This window comes from Anomalospiza imberbis, chromosome 12 (assembly GCF_031753505.1).
Source record: "Anomalospiza imberbis isolate Cuckoo-Finch-1a 21T00152 chromosome 12, ASM3175350v1, whole genome shotgun sequence".
NCBI lineage: Eukaryota > Metazoa > Chordata > Aves > Passeriformes > Viduidae > Anomalospiza > Anomalospiza imberbis.
Genome location: NC_089692.1, coordinates 20,973,764 through 20,995,903, shown reverse-complemented (window position 1 = coordinate 20,995,903; position 22,140 = coordinate 20,973,764). Strand labels below are relative to the sequence as shown.

Below are 22,140 nucleotides of genomic sequence, written 5' to 3'. Positions count from 1 at the left end.
TCAAACGCTCTCCTCCTCCCTCTCACCTGCAGATACCTGGTGTGTCTTCCTGGCATCCCTCCTCAGTTGGCAACCCCTCCCCTCCTCAGTTCCTGTCTACCCGTTTCAATGGCTCCAGCAGTGTTTCACAACAGCAACACGTCAGTCAGTGTGAGCCATTACTAAAACACAACCCTCAGCTGTGAGTTCAACAACTGAGGTTTGTCTCCTCCTTTCCCTTCCATCCATGCCTGTTCTTTTCTGTCCAACACCAAGCCCTACCACCCCGTGGCTGCAGCTACCATCTCCTGACCCACAGGTCACCAGCAGAGCTCACTGCAGCATGGCACCTCACTGCTCCATGTCACCCCAAATTCACCCCTGTGCACAGCCTGAGCACTATCCCCTGCAGCTCCGACCGCTAAGGTCCCGCTAAGTTCTCCTCTTGTTACCACAAAGAAGGTCCTTAAAGGATGGAAAGTTGCTGGACAAGCCTCTCTGCTTCCAAGAAGCCCACCTTTTGGGTGAAATTCAGATCCTTTCAGCAGATAAAATGTCTTTATGATGATGAGATCCATGGAGAGGCAGGAGCACCCCACTTCGGTGGCCATTTCTATGGACACAGTGGCCTGGCAATGACTGTTACAGAGCACCTGAGGGCTGATGGGTCAGGTCTCCTGCCTCCCTGCCCCACCAGTATGCACACACCCTGACACCTACAAACCTGTCACCCCTCTGCAGAACACCAGTGGCCCCACTCCTCACTGGTGACAACCTCCAGCAGTGACACACACAGCTCCGGCCACCACTGGATCTACTGGATTTTTGACAACCAACTGCAGAGCTGCTTTTGTGCAGGGCTGGAGGCTCAGAGCCCAACACCCGTCAATATAACACCCACATATTGCTGACATGTCCAAACAATTACTCCTGGCTGGTGTGAGCAGCCAGCTCCTCTCACACTGCACCTGCCTGTGCTGATTCCATGGACACCAAACGAGGGGATGGTTCCCCTGAATATACCCCAAAATGCTGAAATCATGTGGCTCTGAAAAGAAAACCTCTAGAAGAGGTCTGAGGAGATACATCACTGTCCCCATGTCTATGAAACCAGGGGAATTACAGACGGGAGGGAAGGTTCCCCACCAGACAAAGGAGGTAATTTCCATTACAAAGAGAGAGAGAGAGGGTGCTGGAGTGAAAAGCTTCATTAGACTCTGAGAGGCAAAGTGATGGCAGTATACCAAGGTCACTTCTAATTTAGACCATCTAATTGGCAAACATGGCTCCAAATGGCTATCATCTCACAGGGCTCAGAATTAATGAAGCCCGATTATTTTCATTACCTTCATCCGAGATGGAGAATGAGACACAGAGTGAGAGGGAAAGGGGGGAGAGGGAGGGGGTGAAAAGGAGGGAGAGAGAAAAATTGAGTGACAGCAGAAGGGAGAGAGCAGTAAGAAAAGGCAATGGGAAAGGGGGTAAGAATGTAAAGACAGCAGGAGGGGGAAGTGAGATGGTAGGGATGGGCAGGAATGACTCCTGGAGCAAGTGAAAAAAGCAAAAGATGGAAAGATGACTGGAACACTTGGAAGATGCCCTGAACTGAGGAAGAGAAAGCTGACAGCAGAGATGACGAGACAGAAATGTGTAGAAGGATAAGGCTGGCTGTGGGAGGAGGGAGAGCTCCCACTCCCAGAGGCTCTTGGGAAGCCGTCCTCTCTCCCAGCTCCAGCCCATCAGTCTTGTAATCGCCTGCGCGGGCGAACTGCACTTCACCCTCCTTACGGGCCCAGGCAGAGGCTGTGATGGGAAAGGTGGAGCCTGGCCCTGCTCAAAGAGGCCGAGATGCCACAGAGAGAGAACTTGGCTACGTTCATCCACCAGCCCCACGTAAGGGAAGCTGCAGGAGATGGGAGGACAGTGTGAGCCCCAGCCTCCGTCCCTGTGGGGCACTGGGGCACGGCATGTGCTCTGCTCCTCAGGCAGCCCTGCCAGCCCCTGTCCCTGCAGTGGGGCCAGTGGGAGGACATGGGGGTCCCGTGGGACAGCCAGCCCGGCTGCTCGCTGATATGAAAAGGAGGGAGCGCGACCAGGCAGCTCGGAGATGCTGAGCGCAAGCAGGAGCCGTTACCCTGGCAACAGACATATTAGACACTGCAGGTTCCTGAGCGGCGTCTGATAAGGTGTTATTAACTGCAGCCTCCTCCAGCGCTGAGCGCAGACGCTGCATCGAGAGGGACCTGGCTCAGCCGCGGTGCTGCGATTCCCTCGCGCGGCGCTAACACCGCCGCACGTCACACCCACAGGGGTCTTCACGAGAACGAGCAAGTCAGGACCCTCGATGCTGCCATGCTCTGCACAAACCATACTGCTGGCTCAAAATATTGTCACAGCATACAAAAGGACCCACCTTCTTCACCCAGTGCTGTGAGACCTGGAGGAGGAGAGGCAACCCTCCTATATGTGTCTCTAGGTGCCAAAGGGAAGAAAGGTGGGAAAACCAGGAGCACGCATGAGGTTGAGCATCATGGCTGGGCCAGTCTCTGCCATCCTTGCAGGGCCCGGTAGCCCTGCTCTGGCACAGCAAGTGGGCTCACCTAAGGGACAGTGCCTGACCTGCTCTGCAGAGTGTCCTGAGCTCCTGCCATTCCCTCACATCCTGGAGGACACAGATGTGCTTGAGGACAGACCAGCCCAACACTCCTGCTCCAGAGCACACACCCTGCCCAGGCACCCTGCCTGGCTCGAAACAAACCCTTCCACTCCAGCATGACAGCTACCCTGAACAAACTGGTTACGCCCGCTGGCCTAGGGAAGGGGCTTGGCTTCTCCTCGTTGCTCTTAGAAAGCCAAAACACCTGCCACCAATGTAGTTAAGAGGTGAACAGGGGCCATTTAAACCCTCAGAAGGTATTTACACACTTGAGCAGCACCAGTCTGTAGAGAGCACGGGACTCCAGGACGGTTTGGATGGATGAGAGATCTCTGAAGTCAGGTCTTAGAAGATGTGGTTTATTAAAAGGGGTGAAAGGCCCTGCTTGGAGTTGCCAGGCACAACTCGTGGCAGGCCCAGGGAGAAAGGGAGAGGGAGAGAGAGGGAGCGAGGGTTCCAGGTGAGGGTCCCAGGGGAAGGTCCAAGAGGGAGTCTGGTCCCTCGGGCACACCTTATCAGGGGGCTTCAAGGTGGGCTGGAGCAGGACTTGGGCCAATGGGGTCACAGATACCTGATACTTCAGGGGAGGGCGACAGGTGTGGGATGAACCATACATTGGGGGTGAGACAGAGCATTCCATTTGACCTTTGGACCTATCTGCAGGTGAAGGGCATTGTTTAATCAGAAGGGGGATTGCTTTCAACCTGGCTATACTACTGTTTTCTAGTTATTCAGTAGTTAAGGTTTGTTATTTCAAATCTAGTTCTCATCTCAATGTCTGTATTTTCCAAATCTTTTGCCAGGCAGTCATATTTATAAGGTTTTCCTATTTCATCTTCCCCAACACCAGTGAAACGGACACAGGTCACAGAGGTCGTGGTCTGTGGGATGGGACAGCTCTGTGACCCAGGGGCACAGGCGGCCGGCAGGGCAGAGCTATGTCCTGAGAAGCCCTGAGGAGACAGGCAGCTAGCAATGCAAAGCAGGAAGATAAGAACATAAAGGCACTTATGGAGTGGGAACTGAAAAAGGCTGCCCAGAGAGAATCTCCTTCCCTGGAGATACTCACATGCTGTCTGGACACAATCCTGAGCAACATGCTCAAGGGACCCTGCCTGAGCAGGGAGGTTGGCCTACTCGTGGAGGTCAGAGCAAGACTACTCGTGATTCTGTGACTCTGTCCCTCCTGTCTTCAAGAAGGAGTCACAAAAGTAATCACAGAATCGCAGAATCATTAAAGCTGGAAAAGACCCTTCATCTTCTAAGTCCAGCCATCAACTCAACACCACCACCATGGTTGAACCGTGTCCTCAAATGCCACATTCACATGATTTTTGAACACCTCCAAGGATGGTGACTCATCCTTAGTGGTGACTGGTTCTGTAGGCAGCCTGTGCCAGGGCTTTCCAACCCTTTCCATGAAGAAATTTCCCCTAATATCCAATCTAAACCTCTCCTGGTGCAGCTTGCAGCTAGTCCTCTTGTCCTGTCACTTGTTTCGTGGGAGAAGAGACCTACCCCACCTGGCTCCAACCTTCTTTCAGAGAGTTGTAGAGAGGAAGAGTGACAGAAAGAGAAGACAAGAAAACTGTAAGAGAGCAGCCAGGTCATGTTGTGTGTGCTTGCTCAGAAGATGTGACAGGAGGGAGTTGGCAAAGAACATCAGCGTTACAACAAACACCGTGTCATTCACCCCCAGTGCCAAGAACTGGCAAAGAAGGGAGAAAACAAGCAGAAAAAGGGTGCAAGAAAAAGAAACACAAAGAGAAAAAGTGTCAGGAATCAAAATAAACACTTATTCTATATACTTGATGACAAGTTTTTAAATGTAGACACAACCTTGCATCAAGTATTATACCAAAGAAGCAACGGGGACAATAAATCCCATCAGCTGCTGGATCTTCCCAAAGCTTTTGCACAAGCTGCCATCCCATGCATTGACCTCATAAGCTCAAGGAAATTGTATTTATCCTGATTTCACAGTGAAATCACTCAACAGTTGAACTTCACAGAACTCAAGCAGGGACACAACATACCAGGGTGCAGCAAACCTCAAGGGCAGAGCTCTGACAGGTGAAGGAGCTGCCACCACAGCAACTCTCTGCTCCTCACCTTTGTGGGGATGGCAGTGGACATGCCAGGACAGCAGTGGACATGCTGGGATGGCAGCAGCCTGCCTGTCTACACAGCCGCTTACCGTCATGATGAGTTTCTCGACACAGTCAGGTGACACGCTGTGCAGGTGGGTGAGGTGCAGCTGCAGGTGGATCTTGTTGTTCAGCATGTCCTGGCAGAGAGGGCAGCGGAGCATGGGTTGCACCGAGTGCTGGGTCATGGCGTGCACCCGCAGCCGGTTCACGTCTGTGTTGCTGTACTTGCAGTATGGACACTGGTACATCTGCAGAGCAGACAAATGAATCACACAGCTCTTCCAGGTACTACTTTCATCTCTTACAGCCAGGCTTCAATAATTTGATGCCTTCTGCCACCAGTTATTGCCTTTCATCCTCTTTCTCCCATTTTATTCTTTGCTTTTGGCACATTGGAAGCACATTACCTGCACAGAGAGATGGGTTCTTCTGCCTTACCTGCTCTGATTTGGTCTCCTCTGAAGTTTTCGACCACTTAAAGGGGAGAGGCGACTCCGAGCTGCTGGGAAACGATATCCGCTTTGAGGATGCTGGAGGCTCTGTCAGCTCCTTCTCTGGCTGGCTGGCTGGTGCTGCAACAGAAAGCCATTAACATCAGGACACCCCAAAGAGGCCTAGGCTGGACCACGACAGGGTCTTCACACCCTAAGGACTTGGAGGAGGGTGAATCTGAGGACTGACCTATGTCCTCAATGCACACCAGGCCAAAACCAGTTCCCTCCTGCCGATCTCCCACAGCATGGGAACTGTGTCACTGGTGGCCAGAAGCAGAAAGACCTCAGCTGCTTCTGGGGGATGCTTACAACCTGCAGGTGCAGGAGACTCTGGGCCTGTGGCTGCCCTGGACACACAGATGCTTGGCCAGATGGTGAAGGCCCATGTGTCACCTCCAGGAGCAGCTGGACTTACTCGGTAAGGTAGAACTCATACGCTGGGCTGACCCAGGACATTCTACATACAGACACTCTGAAATGTGTTTGCCCTGGAGAGGGCTGGTGGTTTGGCTGTCAGCCCAATCGATGGCACCCATGCTGGCAGCAGTGGTGCTGCTGGGACGGCTCTGGCTGACTCAGCCCATGCCTCCAGAGGAATGCACATCTGGTGCTTCCAAGCACAAATTTTGGCAGGACCCGGCCAAGGGGACCCAAGCACTCCCACTGTGATAAGCCGAGAAAAGGCTATTTTATTCAGCCAAACAGATCAATGCAAATGAGCCCTAAAGCCAACAGCAAAACACGAGTTGTGGCACTGGGAGAAGCACATCCCTGACCTTTCTCCTCCCCCGAACCCTGGCTGCCTTCAGTACATAAATTTGTGGGACATCTATTATTTAAAAACTGTAAGGACAAGTATATTATACACAGCCCCCGTCTCCTCCTCCCCGAACACACATTCATAACGGTACTTTAATCTGTCTCGAATCGACTTCAAACCCATTTTGCCCTTAATGGGAGTTATTCATTTTCACTTGAAAGGTAATATCTGACAGCTGGATATTTAATATGATGGATCAGCTGCCGATTAACAAGGCGCTGTAGCATTCTCAGGCCAGTCCCCCATACTCTTCCCCCTTTCTCCTACTCAACTTGTGAACCCGCTGGTATCTGCTCCTTGTCTCAGACGATACTGTCAAGAGTCAGATCCCAGCAAACTGCTTCCTTCTCAAAGACCCTTCTGAGCACTGGCACGAGCTGTATTTCCAAATGTACCACATCACAGTGGAGAACACAATTCCCATTTCTAACTACCTTCCCTGCCAGTCCCCAGCTCTGCACTCAGCTGAACAGAGGCAAAATAAGTTCTGGGAGAGGGAAAACAAGTATTACAAACAGGTAGCAGTACTGCCAGAGGGAAGCAGGGACTAGAGGATTTGATCCGGGATTGCTGAATTTCTCCTGGTAGGCTGGTCCATGCCAAATGGGCTTGGAAGTGATCTTGCTCCCCACAGCACCACTGGCTGTGTGCCTGGTGCTCCACGCCTGGCTGGGCAGCAGCCTCCACGTGTGCATGTACAGTCCTGGCTGTACCTGGAGTACAAACCCCAGCACTCTGCTGTGCTGCCAACTCCACAAAAACATCCAAACCAGGAGTGGAATGAGCTTGCAGTGTCAGTGCTGACTGATGGGCACCATCACAGATCCTGCTCTGCCCTCACAGAACAACAGGCTGCTCTGCTCAGCTGCCTGCTTGAACTGAAACTCTCCCTGCGGGTCAGAATTGGAAACGGCTTTAAGATGTCTGCAGGGCCAGAACTGACCTTCCTTGCTTCCTATAATAAATGTGCCTGGAGCATTGGGAACATGGCACCACTCTGCTGCTCCTCCATTGAGGAACACAGTCCCTCCTGGAGGGTTTGGGGAGGAGAGACCACCACCAAGGGCCAGCACTGTGGTGGGTGAGGGACCACCCTGCCTTAAAATGCCCTGTTGAGCCCTGTGTGATGTGAGTGGCCCTTGTCAGGAGCCTGATCACTGCTGACACTGTCCAGTCCTCAGTGTGACCTCGGACACTGACAAGCCAGCCCCCATCAGGCTGCTGGGTGTTGGGAAGAGCAGCTGGAGACCCCTGGTCTGCCAGGGTGGTCTGGCACAGCCATGCAAGTCCTGCTCTAGACCTGCCCTGGGTGGGGATGACAGTGACAGTCATGGCTTCGGGTCCCTTTAGACCTCTCTAGGTGGTGACTGTAGCTCCTGTTGGTCCACACCGTGTCCCTGCACTGGGCACTGACCACTGCCAGCTGCTCACCAGTGGAGTGTTTCTGGATGCAGTGACTGAATTCAGCCCAACCATCAGCTACCCCAGGCTGCTGAACACCAGCTCCAACCTTGGGAGTCACAGCAGGGTATTTTCTCATCTCCTTTCTACTGTGAAGCAGCCTGCTTAGAATTAGTAACAGGTAATTAAAATGTACCATCTCCTAAGTGTCCAATTTCATTAAATCACTTAGTCCAACCCCATAACCTTAATCCTTCAAAACTAGAATTATTGATGATTGTCCAGACCCAAGAATAACTGCTTTGTTGCACATAGGATATTTATTTTAAGTATTAGTTTTTGAGTTGACAGCTCAGCTGGGAATTTTAATACCAAGACTGAAGTTTATTGTTGATAAACAGTCAAATGCACAAAATGACACATTCAGTCCACATCACAGATGATCAGAGGAATTAAGAACTCTCTGCTACCAGGAGAAATGAGGACGTGGCTTGGTGTCTGCCTGCAGAACTCTTAGCATAACCTGGGACCTTCTGTCTGTGCAGAGAGGACAGGACAGAACGTCCTGAGCTCAAAATGTCCAGAAGGCCATGGCCTTGAAGCGCTGAGTGACACTCAGCACACGGAGACACTACCTGTGCAGGGACCATGGCCAGCATCTTGCTTCCAGGCCCAGGCCTCTCAGGGCAGAAAAGGAATTTGCTTTAAAGTATGATGTACATCATACTTTATACTGTACATCTGCACATCGGATAGTGTTGTTGTTACTTTGACTCCTTAAATGGATTGAGGTCAGATTCACTGACTTAGAGGGAGACCTGTGTTTCTCAACAAATATCCCCTAAATCCAGGTGTGATGGGGCGGGACTGCCACAGCACTTCTGGAGATCTACTGATCTCGCTCTTCTCAGCAGCTTCTGCTTTTCAGAGGAGGAGAGATCCTCCCTGGGTTTATTCCAGAGGTGAGATGGGCACTTCCTTGCAAGCGGGGGCCTTTCCTTTGCTGGTTCCAGAGGCAAAGCCAGCACGGATCCCCTAAACTGCTGCTCTCCATCCTGGTGGGAAGGAAGTCACCACCCACCTCCTACCCATCAGATTCTTTTAGCTGAAGTATCACTGACAGCCCCTTCATCTAAACTTCCATCTCCCAACCAAGCAACATAATGGAAAAGCCAATTAAATGATTATTAATTCATGCTGCTTTCCGTAAGCCAGAGGTTCTCATCTCCCTGCATTCCGTAAACCAGCTTGCCACTTGCCCTAGAAATTTACAGTGGGGTTTCTGCTATTGCCATTGATTTAAACACCACCAGACTCCAAAAAAATCCTTGCCGTGAAGTCCAGCTGCTGGCCTGGGGAAGTTCTCAGCGATACCAGGGAACTGTGCTGATGGAAAACAGCATTCTGTATTTGGTGGTGCCTCCCTCCTCAAATCACCTCAGTGTGTCCTCGGAGCCATCACTCAGCTCCGCAAGTCCTCGGACCAGTGCGAGCTGCTACTGCGCTACTGTGCCACACAGCCCTGTGCCATCAATGCCCAAGGCTTCTGCCCCCTGTGCCCTTACAGCACCTGTGTGTCTCCTGAAGTCCAGGGCTAGTTTATCTGTTTCATCCATTCTCCAGAAACTGCCTTGATGCAGGTATGGCCAGAGCCCACATGGACTGCTGGGGAAGGGCTCGGGGCACCCAGAGTCGCTGCAGCACTGCCACCTCCTCAATAACACACAGCCAGCATTTCCTCCCCAAACACTGTCTGTTTAATTCCCCATTCCCTGAAGGAACTTCCATTCCAATCAGCTGCTGTAGCCACACTATCAGGCCTGTGCACTACCTGTTGCTCTGCAGCCTTTCTCAGCTCTGTATTTGACAGTAACTCAGCTGACAGGTAAATGCCCCATGCTCGGTGCACTCTGCACCCATCCTCACTGCTGCTTCACAGCCCCAAAAATGGCTGCATAATTAGTTTTTCTAATGCTGTGTCATACCTTCCCACCTGCAGCAAGTACCCACAGCTGAATTACTATGAAATATTAATATCCAGAAGCTCCAGCCGCCACCAGACTTCCCTGCCTTGCTCCATATGAACACGAAACACCCAGCAGATGCCTCTATGAGATGCCAAGCAGCACCAGGGGCTCCTGGAAGTGAGGCTTTGCTTGGCACCACAGACATTCTCCTGCAGCCCACTTCAGGTCCTGCAGCACCTCCAGTGCTGCCAGAGCCCAGCATGCCCGGAGCTCAGCCAGCAGCTGCATGGAGCCACCCAGCCCAGCCACGTTTCTGAGCTGGAGCTGCCACCCAGGAGCCTTTTGTGCTTCACATATCCTTGGAAAAACACAGTTACAGGCAACTCCCAGTCCTTCTCTCCCATCCCCTCTCCCCAGTTTCCCTCGCTCAGGCGCCAGTGCTGAGAAGCTCCATCATGGCCCTCGTCCCCTTCCTCCCAGCCTCTCAGGCCCCCAGAACATCCCGGCCATTAAGTGCTCCACAAATGCCAGATATTAAAAAAAAAGCAGCAAAAAGCAGCCGGGGGGAGGAGCAGGAATAGATTTCCGTCAGGATGTGCCTGACCTGTTTTTTTCAATTTCAGTAATTAGAAAGGCAGTCGGCCTGTAGGAATTATTCATAAACTGCAGGAGCTGTGCAGTATACATTTATGTTAAACATGTCAAATCCAATTGAAATCATGCCTGCCAGCACCATACTCCATAAACACACTTTTCTGCAACAATTTCCCAGCTCTCAGCAGCCCATTAATACTTCCTTTAATAGCAATCTACCACGGATTCGAATCAGGGACGGTCCATTGCACTAATTGCTCTGTTAGGTGAGCATCACGGACAAAAAAAAAAAAAAAAAAGAGAAAAAAGAAAAAAGAAATCATTAACAAAAATAAAAGCCCTTCAGGCTAGTCCTCCAGAAAGATTTCATTTCAATCTATATTTTAAGCAGACTTTGTTTCTTGTTTTTGTGGAAAAACCCCTGATATTCTCCGTGTACCCAACGGACAGTGCATTAAGGAAGCCTCTGGTAGCTGGGTCACTGCTGGTGATGGGATTCTCCATCAGAGACATGAACCAGCACCACTTCAAATCTGAGAGGCCTTGTACTGCAGTGAGCAGGGCTTCAGCTGAGTATCCATCATCTACATCCTGCCTTAAACATGGAATTGGGATCAGCCACAATTCCTTTCCCCCTTGCTGGTTTGCTTGTGGTGAATCTCACATTAGCCATGACAAGATAATGTCTAACACTGAGTCATCAGGCACACAGCAACTCCCTGCTCCAGTGTGGAGGCACTGCCATCTTCCAGAACCTTCCAGAAACCACACAGATTTCTGAAAAATCAAGATCCAATGGGTCTTTCTATGGGATGGAGTTTTCCCCAAGTATATTCAATTGAAAAGTATCACCTAAAAATGTTTCTGCTTCACATTATTGCATTTTAAAATCAATACAAAGAATTAATCAATACATTTATTTTGCAGTTGAGACACTTTGACAAGCTAACAGTAAGAACAGAGGTTTTCCCCTTGGTGCTGACACTAACCCTAGCACAGGCTGCACCTGGACTGTACCCACTGTGGTGCAGACACTCACCCCTGGGCTGGGGCAGGGAGATGGGCAAAGAACTCAGTGTCTTGTTACAGATCTTGCAGTGCTTTAAGAAAGTGGAAGAAATAAATCCCCTGTGCACAGTGAAGAAACCGAAGCACAAAGGGGAGTAAATTGCTGAGGAACATAATGATCAAATTGCAGGTGGTGAGCAGCAAAAAAGTCTGTCCCCCTCCCCTTCCACATGCCCCATCACTGGCTTTCAGCCCACACCTCTCCTGCTCCTATCTCCATCTTCACACCCAGCTCAGAGGCTTTTCCTAAGGTCAGCCAGTCCATCCAAAGCAGGACAGACTGAGCCTGCCTTATTCCCGATGGCAGCTTGTCTATTTTTCTTGAATGACCTCTGAGAAACCTTCCCAAAAAACCCACTCCAGTGCTTAAGCCACAGGCTGTACAGGAGGACTTTAAAAAATTTGTTATCTAACATCAATCTTTCTCCCTTCAATTTAAGCCCTTTGTGTCTTGTTGTCTGTATCCTCAACATGGAGAACAAATAATTTTCTTCCTTTCAGAAGCATTTCATGCACAAGACTTATCTTGTCCTCCTCTTCGCCCTTCTTTTGGGTCAAATAAGCCTGTTCATTCCATTTTCTCCTCCTGACTGATGTTGCACTGTCCTGGATTGTTCCTGATGTTTGGGCTTTCTGAAATTGCTGCCCAGCCTCCCCAACACTCCAGCTCAGGAATGGAGAGCTTTCCAGCACTAAAGAAACCCACCAGTGGTACAATACTGTCACCTACACTGATATGTCTGTGCTTCATTTCAGCCTGTCCTGAAAAGTGGCATCGAAAGCCTTCCCATGGAGACACTGACTCCAAACAGGACCTTCTTCACATGAAAGGAAATTGGGTCGTGTTGACATGATTTGTTCTTGACAAATCTGTGTCGACTGTTCGTCATCTCATTATCTTCCCATTAGCACTTACAAACAGTTGTTTGGTCAATTCCTGGGAAAATCTGGGGCAGAGATGGGAGGTGTACATCTCCCCAGCCACTCCTTCAGCCAGGGACAGGCCCCGTGTCTGTCCCTTGCCGACCTGCCCTCTGCTCTGCAGAGCACCAGGGAGAGCAGCTGGCAGGTTTGATGTGCTGGGCTCTGTGTCCCAGCACCCAGGTACAGTGCAGCAGGCCAGGGACACCCTTCAGCATCACCAAGTGCTCTGCAGCCCATTCCCTGGCTGGGGGCTGGGGGACAGGCTTTCCCCAGGCTGCTGCTGATACAGGCTGTGCTGCTCTGCTCAGTGAGGGCAAATGCAGAGAAGGCTTCATGATCTTTATGGCACTGTGGTCACAGCCTCCCCCTCCTGCTCTGTGTCAGCAGCCTCTTCCTCCTCCTCCTCCTCCTCCAAGGAGAGCTTCCCGGTACTGCCCGCTCCCCTCCCTGCTCACGGCTCCACTGGCACCGGGGTTTCGTGTCCCTGCACACTTCTCTTCTGGGGCTGTCAGTATAACCTGACCCAGCTTCTGTTCCTTCCCATCTCTGAGGTCCATGAGGACTGTCAACACAGTCATGTTCCTCGAGGGACACGAGCAGAAACAAGAGCAAGGTGTGGTGCCTACTTTGCACAGGGGCTGGACTGCAACAACTGGTAACACAATCTGGCTTTAAAGTCCAGGGCGGTGGTGTTACACCCTTGGAAGCAGCCCGATCTCAGCACCAGCCCACCACACACACACCTCGGCTCGCACAAGGCTGGTCCCACGCTCCATGGGCTCACACACCTGCTCTGTGTCCTCCCCACACAGCTCCCTTTGCAGGCCCCGTGGAGCTCTCCCATTTTGGATCTGCTCCTTGGCTCACAAACACTGGGTTAGGAATTTCACTGGCAGGGTGAAGAAATTAAACCATCCAGATTCAGGGTTTCTGGACAGAATAGGGTTTAAAAAGTAGGCTCCTCATTTTTCCTTACATATTTTGAGATATAATCTTTGCACACAGATCAGCCTTTTTAAGTGCTTCAGGTTTGGGCAAAGAGCCCTATTTACCCCTGAAGAGATTTAATCAATAAACAATGCTTACATCTGTCTGTGACACTCCACAAAATGGTTGTGCTCAGCATCGCACAATCCCACACAATGAACTGAGACTACAAACCACCTACAGCCAAGCCAAATTGCATTTCCAGGTTAAGAATCAGTGTGTGATGGGAAGGAACACACAGAGCAACCTCAGCGAGCATAGCCCACACTGAGAGCAGGAACTTCAACAGCCCACAGGGCCCAGCTTGTTCTCTTCACCAGCTGGGACACATCTTCCATTGACTGAGGCTGAGATGGACTGAGACTGTAACTGTGGAGGTGAAGTACCACATTCCATTTTGGCAAGACAGTGTAAGACAAAGTTTGTCTGGGGCTCACCAAGAGGCAACCATGAAGGCAGCAGGAGAGGGCTGCCTGGAAGAAGGGTTTCTGTGGGCTTCTGAGGCATTGCACTCACCAACACTGTCTGCCAACCAAATGGGACCTGGAGCCAGAACTGCTGTGTCCTGGGCCAAGGAAAATGAATGCCACCTTCAGCACCTTGGGTTCGGGAGCCAGGCTGAAGCGGGCAGCAGGGACCAGATGAGGGTGGAAGATGGGTGGCCCTCTCCAGAGTGGGACAATCATAGAATCCTCAAATGATATGCTTAATCCAACCACATGCTGGCTGCTGGCAGGAGGGCTCGTCCCCTTCTCCCTCCTCCTCTCCCAGCTGTTGATCCCCACTGCCGGGTCCAGTCCCAGAGCCAGCCTGACCCACCACAACCACTGAGCATGTCAAGCAGCCACACCCAAAGCCTTCACAGAGGATGACACTTACGTCACGCTGACACTGCCACGTTGTGGTCAGCTAAAAGGGTTTTGTGGACCACTGTTTTTTCCAACTCCCCTTCCTGGATTTGAAGAAAATGAGGGACCAAACACCAGCTCTGCTAAATCACAGAATCATACCTGTCCATTTACTCTGGTCCTTGTCCCCTCCAGTCTCTTGCTCCTTGGCAGGTTCCTCAGCATCGCCAGTTGTTTCGTTGGGCCCTTCCACATCTTCACTGGGTTCTTCTGAAACAAGAAAAGCAGAAAGTGTGACACAGACATGGAAGGCAGTACAGAAGAATAGGTAGCTGCCAAAGAGTAAGAGCAACAGCTAAGGCTGTGCACAAGTGTTGGGTGGCAGGTAATCAACATCACCCAGTGCTCTCCCAGCACACCTGGGATAAGCACTTGCTTACTGGTCAAGACAGAAACTGTAAAGAACTGAGGGATGAAGACAAAACAAAGAACCTCGCCTCCTTCTACCACCTGGAGCTGCTGAGGTCCCCTGAGGTGTCATGTACAGTGACATGGTTCTCCACACAACAAGGTTCTACCCAGCCATATCAGGGATTAAAGAAGCATGAGGGAGTGACCAGAGCCTCCAGCACCTTCAGCCTCATCCTTCCTCCTCATCCCCATCTCGAGCTCTTCGGACCCAGTGACAGGGTGCAGTATTGACCCTAGTCACCAAGATGCCAGAGCCCACTGCAGACAAATGACATCCCTCCTGCTCAGACCAAGCTCGGAGCAGCTTGGTCTGCTGCAGCCCCAGCCCAGACACGAGGCACAGGAGGAACGTGCTGGCAGCCTTGCCTTCGTCCCAGCAAGGGGAAGAGCCTGCAAAGCCGGGCCGCGCCGTGTAGGTGCAAAAGCACGGAGGAAACACTCAGTGAAGTGCTGAAAGCTCAGAACAAAACACAGAGCACCATGGTCCAGCCCATAACAACAGAATGGGCACAGAGTGTGTCCACCTGGTGTGGGGCAGCTCCACTCCAAGGCACCTCGTCAGGTGGGACTGGGAGTGGCAGTGCTGTGGCTGTCAGCCCCTTTACACCAGGGTGTAACAGCCACATTATCATCTACTACTATGGGTATTAATGTACAGTCCTGTAACTGACAGGGGTTACCCCACCACTGGGCTAAAAGAGGCACTTTTAGGCCATTATACCCATTTTTAGGCAGGATAGTTTAGAATTTTAACTCACATTATGTGGTCATGGTAAACCCCATGAACCCACGCAACCCTGCAATTTACCTGAACCACCTAACGGGTTCAAGCACCAACCCCCATCCTCCTCCTCACAAAGACGATGTCGCCCTGACAGGTCTAGAAATTCAGATTAAAAGTATATATTAGCTGATTGCAGATACTCAGCAGTGCTGTTTGAGGATATGACAACCTAAATTGGGAGTGAGAGGGGAGATGGGTGGCAGTGCTGACAAAGGCATCCAACACGTAGAAAGACACATATCACTGGTGGAGGGGTGAGATGGGCAGTCTGCCATGTGAGCTGAGTGCTCAAGTTTGCTGGGAGAAGGGCTGTGAGACCAGCAGCTGGGTTCACATTTCAGAAATTAAAATTCCAATCTTTTTTCCACTCTAGGGAAAAACCACAACAAACCATCCCCACCCCAACCCCACCACCCTGGTGCTTTCAAACCACTTCACACAGGGTGAGGGTATCCCTTCAGCTGGGGCAGCTGCTGTGGAAGCAGACTTTAGCTGGTTTTATTAAAAACCTGTGGTAATGGGTTTGTATATTTAATTTAAATATTCATTTTAACCATTCTTTGCTGGCTCAGGCGCTCCGAGGCCTCCTGGACAGTGTGAGGAGATGGCCCCCACTGCCCATGGCCTGCAGCCCATCACCCACTGCCCTGGCCCCGGCCCCCCATTGCCCATCCCCAGCCCCCAGCCCGAAGCCCCAGCCCAGATCCCCCAGCCCCAGCCCCAGCCCAGATCCCTCCAGCCCAGATCCCCAGCCCCAGCTCCAGTCCCCAGCCCAGATCCCCCAGCCCCAGCCCAGATCCCCAGCCCCAGCTCCAGTCCCCAGCCCAGATCCCCAGCCCCAGCTCCAGTCCCCAGCCCAGATCCCCAGCCCTGAGCCCCAGCTCACATCCCCCCTGCCCAGATCCCCCAGCTCCAGTCCCCAGCCCAGAGCCCCAGCCCAGATCCCCCAGTCCCAGCCCAGATCCCCCAGCCCCAGCTCACATCCCCCCTGCCCAGATCCCCCAGCCCCAGTCCCAGCCCAGATCCCCCAGCCCAGATCCCCAGCCCTGAGCCCCAGCCCACATCCCCCCTGCCCAGATCCCCCAGCCCCAGTCCCAGCCCAGATCCCCCAGCCCCAGCTCACATCCCCCCTGCCCAGATCCCCCAGCCCCAGTCCCAGCCCAGATCCCCCAGCCCCAGCCCCCGGCCCGGCTGAACAACAAAGGGCGCCTGGCGCAGCGGCACTCCCAGCTGCGACCCGGAGGTGTCAGCATCGGCATGGGAGGAAGAGGAAGGGCGAGCCAGGCTCAGCCGCTGTCTGGGCTCTAACCTGAGCATGTGGAAATAATACGTGTCTTCCAGTGTGCTGTCTGGTTCGAGGAGAATAAAATAGGACATTCATAAGCAGTTACACCATCTGTCTTTATACCATCATCATCATCAACAAGGGAAAAAATAGCTCTTTAAAATGGATGAAAGCCCAGGCTGACAGTAACCGGAAAAATGTGAGCTTTGAATACCAATAACGGGAGAAAATGATTAAAAAACAAGGCTACAAACAGCAAATCCCCAGCACGGCTGGGGCTGCAGCTCCTCATGTCCATCCTCCACCAGCCTGGACTGAGCCCCCACATCTCTGGCAATGAGCACTCCACAGTCCTGCACTGGGAACGCTCCCCTCTGAGGACACAAACTCTCAACACCCTCTGCTAGGCAGAGGGCAGGGAGCAGATCCTGCTGCAAACCCTCCTCCTGCTCCACCCTGAGCTTTTTTCTGAGAAGTAAATTTTCTGAAGCAGGATGGGAAGGGAGCAGAGTCTTAGACATGTACCCAGGGAGACTCTGAACCAGCTTGTCCCATCCCTGCTCAGCTCCTTGCTGCCAGGGCCTCTGGCACAGAGCCCTGGGGAGGGGGAAGCACAAACTGCATCTGCTGTGATCCCCTTCCAGCAGAGCTCTCTGGAAGGCTGAGGCTGCTCTGCTCACCGTGCTCGGTCTGGCCGGTGGCACAGCCACCCTTGTTGTCACTGCGCCCAGGGACGCTGGGGACAGCCACCCCACCCGAGCTGGCTCTGTGCACTGAGTGGGCTCTGACCCGCTGGGAACTTGCCTCCAGTGCTCACACCCATGCCTGACCCAGCTTCTGCCAAGCAGACCTCAGCACTGGCAGTGAAAGCAGCCAGGGCCCTGCTCATGGAAGGTCTGTGCCCACGCTCTCTGAACACAGCTCAGCGGCTGCTGAGCCACAGCGGCAGCTCCAGGGTGCGGGGCTGGTCTGGAAAGCAAATACCTCTGTGAAGGCACCCAACCATCCATCCCCTGTACTCCTTTGGGGCATCCCTCTCTGAGAACAGGCCAGCAGCACGTCTGGCAGGGAAAAGTCTGCTCCTCCCCTCAATCCACTGCGCACCACAAGGAGCTTCCATCGCCACTGCAAACCGGAGCCACTGAACTGACCAGAGCCCACCTCCATCCTCGTGACACGGCCCACAGCACCCACCTGCAGCAGAGTGTGCAGGCCACCCCAAGACCAGCTCCTGAGGCTGAACGAGCACTGGTCAGCAACACGTAGGGAGCTTACTTCCAAACCACCATGACCTTTTCGCTACCACCTGAGCCCTCCTCCCCAAAGCTGCACATTCTGTTCAGAAAAGGGGACTTCAGAGGTGCAAGAGCTGTTGCTGTGGCATTTGTATGGGGGAATCATGTCACTGGGAAACCCAAACAACACACACTGTGCATGGGTTCCCATGCCAGAGCGCCCTGAGTCCATGGTGGTTTATTAATAACTTCTAAAATGAATTTTCCCACTGCCAGGGCTCAGGTCAACAATGAGAGCAAAAAGTGCTCTGGAGCCAAAGGAGCTGCTCTTCCATCTCAATCCACCTGCCCCACACAAAATCCTAGGCAGAGTCTTTGCTTCCTTCATGAATTAATCATTTTAGAGAGCAGTATTTCCTTTTAATTTAAAATTAAACCATTCACTAAGCAGGGAGTGGAGGGGGGGAGGAGGGGGAAGAGCAGGAGAAGAGTCTGGAAAATCACAAGTATCTGATTTCTGCAGAGGTCAGGGAACCTCTGACTCAGTCACACACCAAAATGTACCCAAACTGCCGCATGCAATTGCACAGGATCACACCACTGATGTCTGTCCCTTCCCAGACCCAGGAAGTTTGAGAGCTGGAGAAGTCGGCAAATGCTGATGGGATCCAGACCAGCTTGAACAGCTCGACCTCTCACCTCTTCCTCTCCCAGCCAGGTTTCCCTTAACAAACCCAGATCTCTTATCCAAAGGGATAAAGGGCATTTCTGGGGTGGCAAAAATGTAGGCATGGGAAAGAGCGTGCGCTGCCTCTCCACCCTCCGGCAGGCTTGAGAGCTGAGAAACATTAGCTGTCATGAACCACAATCAAATCAGGTTTGAAATATTTAGCAGTGGCTTGGAAAATGTGGCAGTGCAGCTCTGACAGGCGAGATGTGCAGACACCCATTTTCCATTATAATGGAAATATCAAGCCTGTTCTGAATATGTATAACCTAGAAAAATGTATTGATTTTTCATTCGGCATTAAAAAAATGAAATACCCTGCAGCTGTCAAAAGCCTTTTGTTAAAAGCTCATCTTTCCTGGAATGAGGTTTACCAGAAACAAGTTTTAATTGTACACAGGGTCTCTCCTTTGGAACAAAAAGAATTTGTGACGCTCCCTTTTTCAGGAAAAGTAGCCAAAAAAGCCGACAGAAAGACAGGCCTGAGCCCTGGCTGGCTGCACGCCGCAGCTGTCAGGGAGGTGAGGGCTGGCTGAGCTGGGCCCAGCACCACCGAGCCACAGCCCAACTGCTGTCCCTGGTATAAACCTGACCTACAGCCCAACTGCTGTCCCTGGTATAAAGCTGACCTACAGCCCAACTGCTGTCCCTGGTATAAAGCTGAGCCCTGCCCCGGTCTGGTCTGGAGAGGTTCGGGCCCATATGGAGGAGGAGGGAGGTCTGTAGTGGGTCGATGCCCTCCTACATCCAGGAAGCCCAGGATGAGCTCAGCCGCCCCCAGCAGCTGGCTCAGGAAGGTCTCCAGGAGGCACAGGGAGGCAGCTCCAGCTCACACCACGCCCCTGGCCCAGCGCACTCTGCTGCAGTAACAGAGCAGAGAGAGAGCCCAGATGGGGGTCCGACCCCAGCTCCCACTCCTGCATGTATGTGCTGCAACTCCATCTGTGCCAGCTCCTAACGGGATTACTCTACATCAGCTTGCTCACTCCTACTGTTTTCCTGAAAGGAAAAGCAGGACTCCAAGCAGTGCAAAGGCAGCACTAAGCAAGGTTACGAGGGGAATGCCACGGAGCTCCATCCTGGATGCAAAGCTGGTGGATGAGTCCCACCTGACAAAGGGCTGCAGGAAGACAATATAATACTACATGTTCCTTGGTTTAATGACACTTATTTCCCAGACAGCTCCACTCCAGAGCATGGCCAGAGCATCGCTGCTGCTTTCACTGACAAACAGAAACTGCTGACCATGGCGTGCTCAGCTGACACAGACATCAGAGAGTCACAGAATTATTCTGGCTTGGGAGGGACCTTCAAGACCATCTTGTTCCAAACCCCTGACATAAGTAGGGACACCTTCCACTAGACCAGGCTGCTCCAAGCCCATCAAACCTGGCCTTGAACACACCCAGGGATGGAGAATGCACAACCAAGAGCCCCTTCCCTGGGAGAACATCACCATTCTCCCACTCCCTGGGAACAAGGCTGTCCATGATTTTTGCAAACTGGAATATATTTTAAACCAGTGAAACCCGACAGGGACTTACCCCCTTTAATTTCAGTAGGACTAGAAAGGTTGCTGTTATTTTCACACATAAACATTTAAAAAAGGCAAATTCCTTGAGCATGTTTGTAGTGGAGCGTGATGTGATTGTGTTGTCATTTATGGGAAATAATCGCAAGCCCATCTCTCCCTTTCCCCCCATTTTCCAGTCCAAATAACCATGAAAAATTACACTTCAATGTCAGGAGGACAACAAAGGAGGGGCTTTCTCCTGCGGCTTGACGGCTTTTCAGCCTCCCCTTTCTTGGACAAAAACTACCTTCAATTCTGTTTCATTTTAAATGTGATCTAACAAATGCATCTTGACAAGTTCCTTTCTCTTTTTCTTTTAAACAGTATTTTGCACAGTTTAACCTAGCTCCAAACTGGAATCAGCTGGAAAGGAGATGCATGCAAAAACACAAACACAAATCAAACAACAAAACAAAAGAGCCCATCTCCAGCTCCAGGTCTGCAGGGAGAGAGGACAGAGCGGTCCCACACAGAGACCTGCAGGACAAGGGTCCAGAGACAAAGGGACCTGTGGGAGGAAGAAGATGGAGGAGCTGGATGGCAGAGATGAGAAGGCAGGAGCACAGGAGAGGTGCCCGGGGAATGGGTGCCCACACCCACTTTGTGAGGGAAGGCAACCCTGGCCTTCTGCTAAAAACACATGGTGGAACTACTCGAGCAGACAATAGCAGCTTTTGTAGAATCATGGAACCATTTGGGTTGGAAAAGCCCTCTAAGATCATTGAGTCCCACTGTTCCTCCAGCACTGTCAAGGCTTCCACTGACCCACGTCCCCAAGTACCGCATCCACACAGGGTTTAAATCCTGCCAGAGATGGCGACTCTACCACTGCCCTGGGTAGAGTGTGCCAGGGGTGGACAGCTCTTTCCAAGAAGGAATTTTCCCAATACACGACCTAAACCTCCCCTGGCACAACTTGAGGCTGTCTTCCCTTATCCTGTCATGTGCTCCTTGGGAGAAGAGCACTGCAGGCCCTCATCAGACCGTGCCAGTAGAGCAAGAGATGCTTTGTGCTCACTGGGAATATAGGCTCACTTCAGAAAAGCTGTGGAGATCCACAAACAAATCAGTGCTGATGCCAAGCTGAAGTTAATAGCCAACTTTAGCAACTTCGCAGCAAGGTACATCTTGAGAACACTGTAACTATAACAAAAATGAGCTATAATTAATTCATGCTTAGCCTTAGGGGCTGAATATGCACAGGAGAGCTCCCAACAACCTTAACCCATCATCCTCACAAACCACACTTAAATGAAACACTGAAATGTCCTCTTTCTGTTTAGTATTTTATTTTTAAATATACAACTCCTGCTCTGTTCTCCCTCTCCATGGTATTGCTCCAAGAAAAATTTAATTAATGTCTTGCTGACCCTCTTTCTCCCCCTCCCCATCTGTTTCCCAATCTCAGCATGTTTGGAGTTCTTTTAAGCTCAGCTAAAAACTTGGGAAAGCCATGACTGCAGTGCCCAGGTTTATGAACCACTGAAGTACCCCAGCAGCCAGTCGGACCACAAGCTCCCAACACAGACATGGGGCAGTGGAGTCGAGCGGTGGGGCTGATCCAGGGCAGGGGAGCAAGGGACTTCGGAGTTAGGGGTTGAGCATGCCCAGGAGCCCTGAGAAGGACAGGGCAAATACACCCAGCAGGCTGGACGGACGCTTCGGTACCACAAGGGCAATGCCTGTGCAGGTTCACCAGGCAGAAAAAACAGCCTGGTAGAGCTGCAGTACCAAAGCTTTTGGTGTGAATGGTCATGGTCTCACTTCACTGCAGAAGAACAGAGGCCATGGCAGCAAGGCAGTCCCTCAAAGACACAGCCCCACTTCCAAGTCCTGTCAGTCAACAGCCCACGGAGTCTTCATTCCCATGCCATCACCCCTCTGCCAGCACCCTGAGAGCTCTGCCACACCAAACCCCACCTGGGCTGGTGCACAGGAGGGAGCAGGTAACACAAGTGAGCTCTTGAATGCACAACAAACCCTTGCTGAGAACAGGGAGGGGAGACACCCCACAGCTCTGCAGCCATGGGGCTGTCCTTGAGGGCATGCTTGATGGGTGCCACATCACCCTGCATGGCAGGGATGGCCACAGCCTGGCCTGGATTGTTCCTCCTTGGGTTTGGGTTAGTGGCACTGGCAAAACATCAGTAATTACTTTTCCCCTTGCACTAACGAGC

General features: G+C 51.9%; 1 protein-coding gene across 1 annotated transcript in view; it reads right to left on the bottom strand.

Annotated features, from left to right (window-relative positions):
• Positions 1-22,140, bottom strand: part of ZFHX3 (zinc finger homeobox 3) — a 126,066-nt gene that overhangs the window by 14,321 nt on the left and 89,605 nt on the right. The window contains 3 exon segments of the mRNA XM_068203275.1: positions 4,833-5,033; positions 5,224-5,357; positions 14,051-14,158. Coding sequence (XP_068059376.1) covers positions 4,833-5,033; positions 5,224-5,357; positions 14,051-14,158 — 443 coding nt within the window.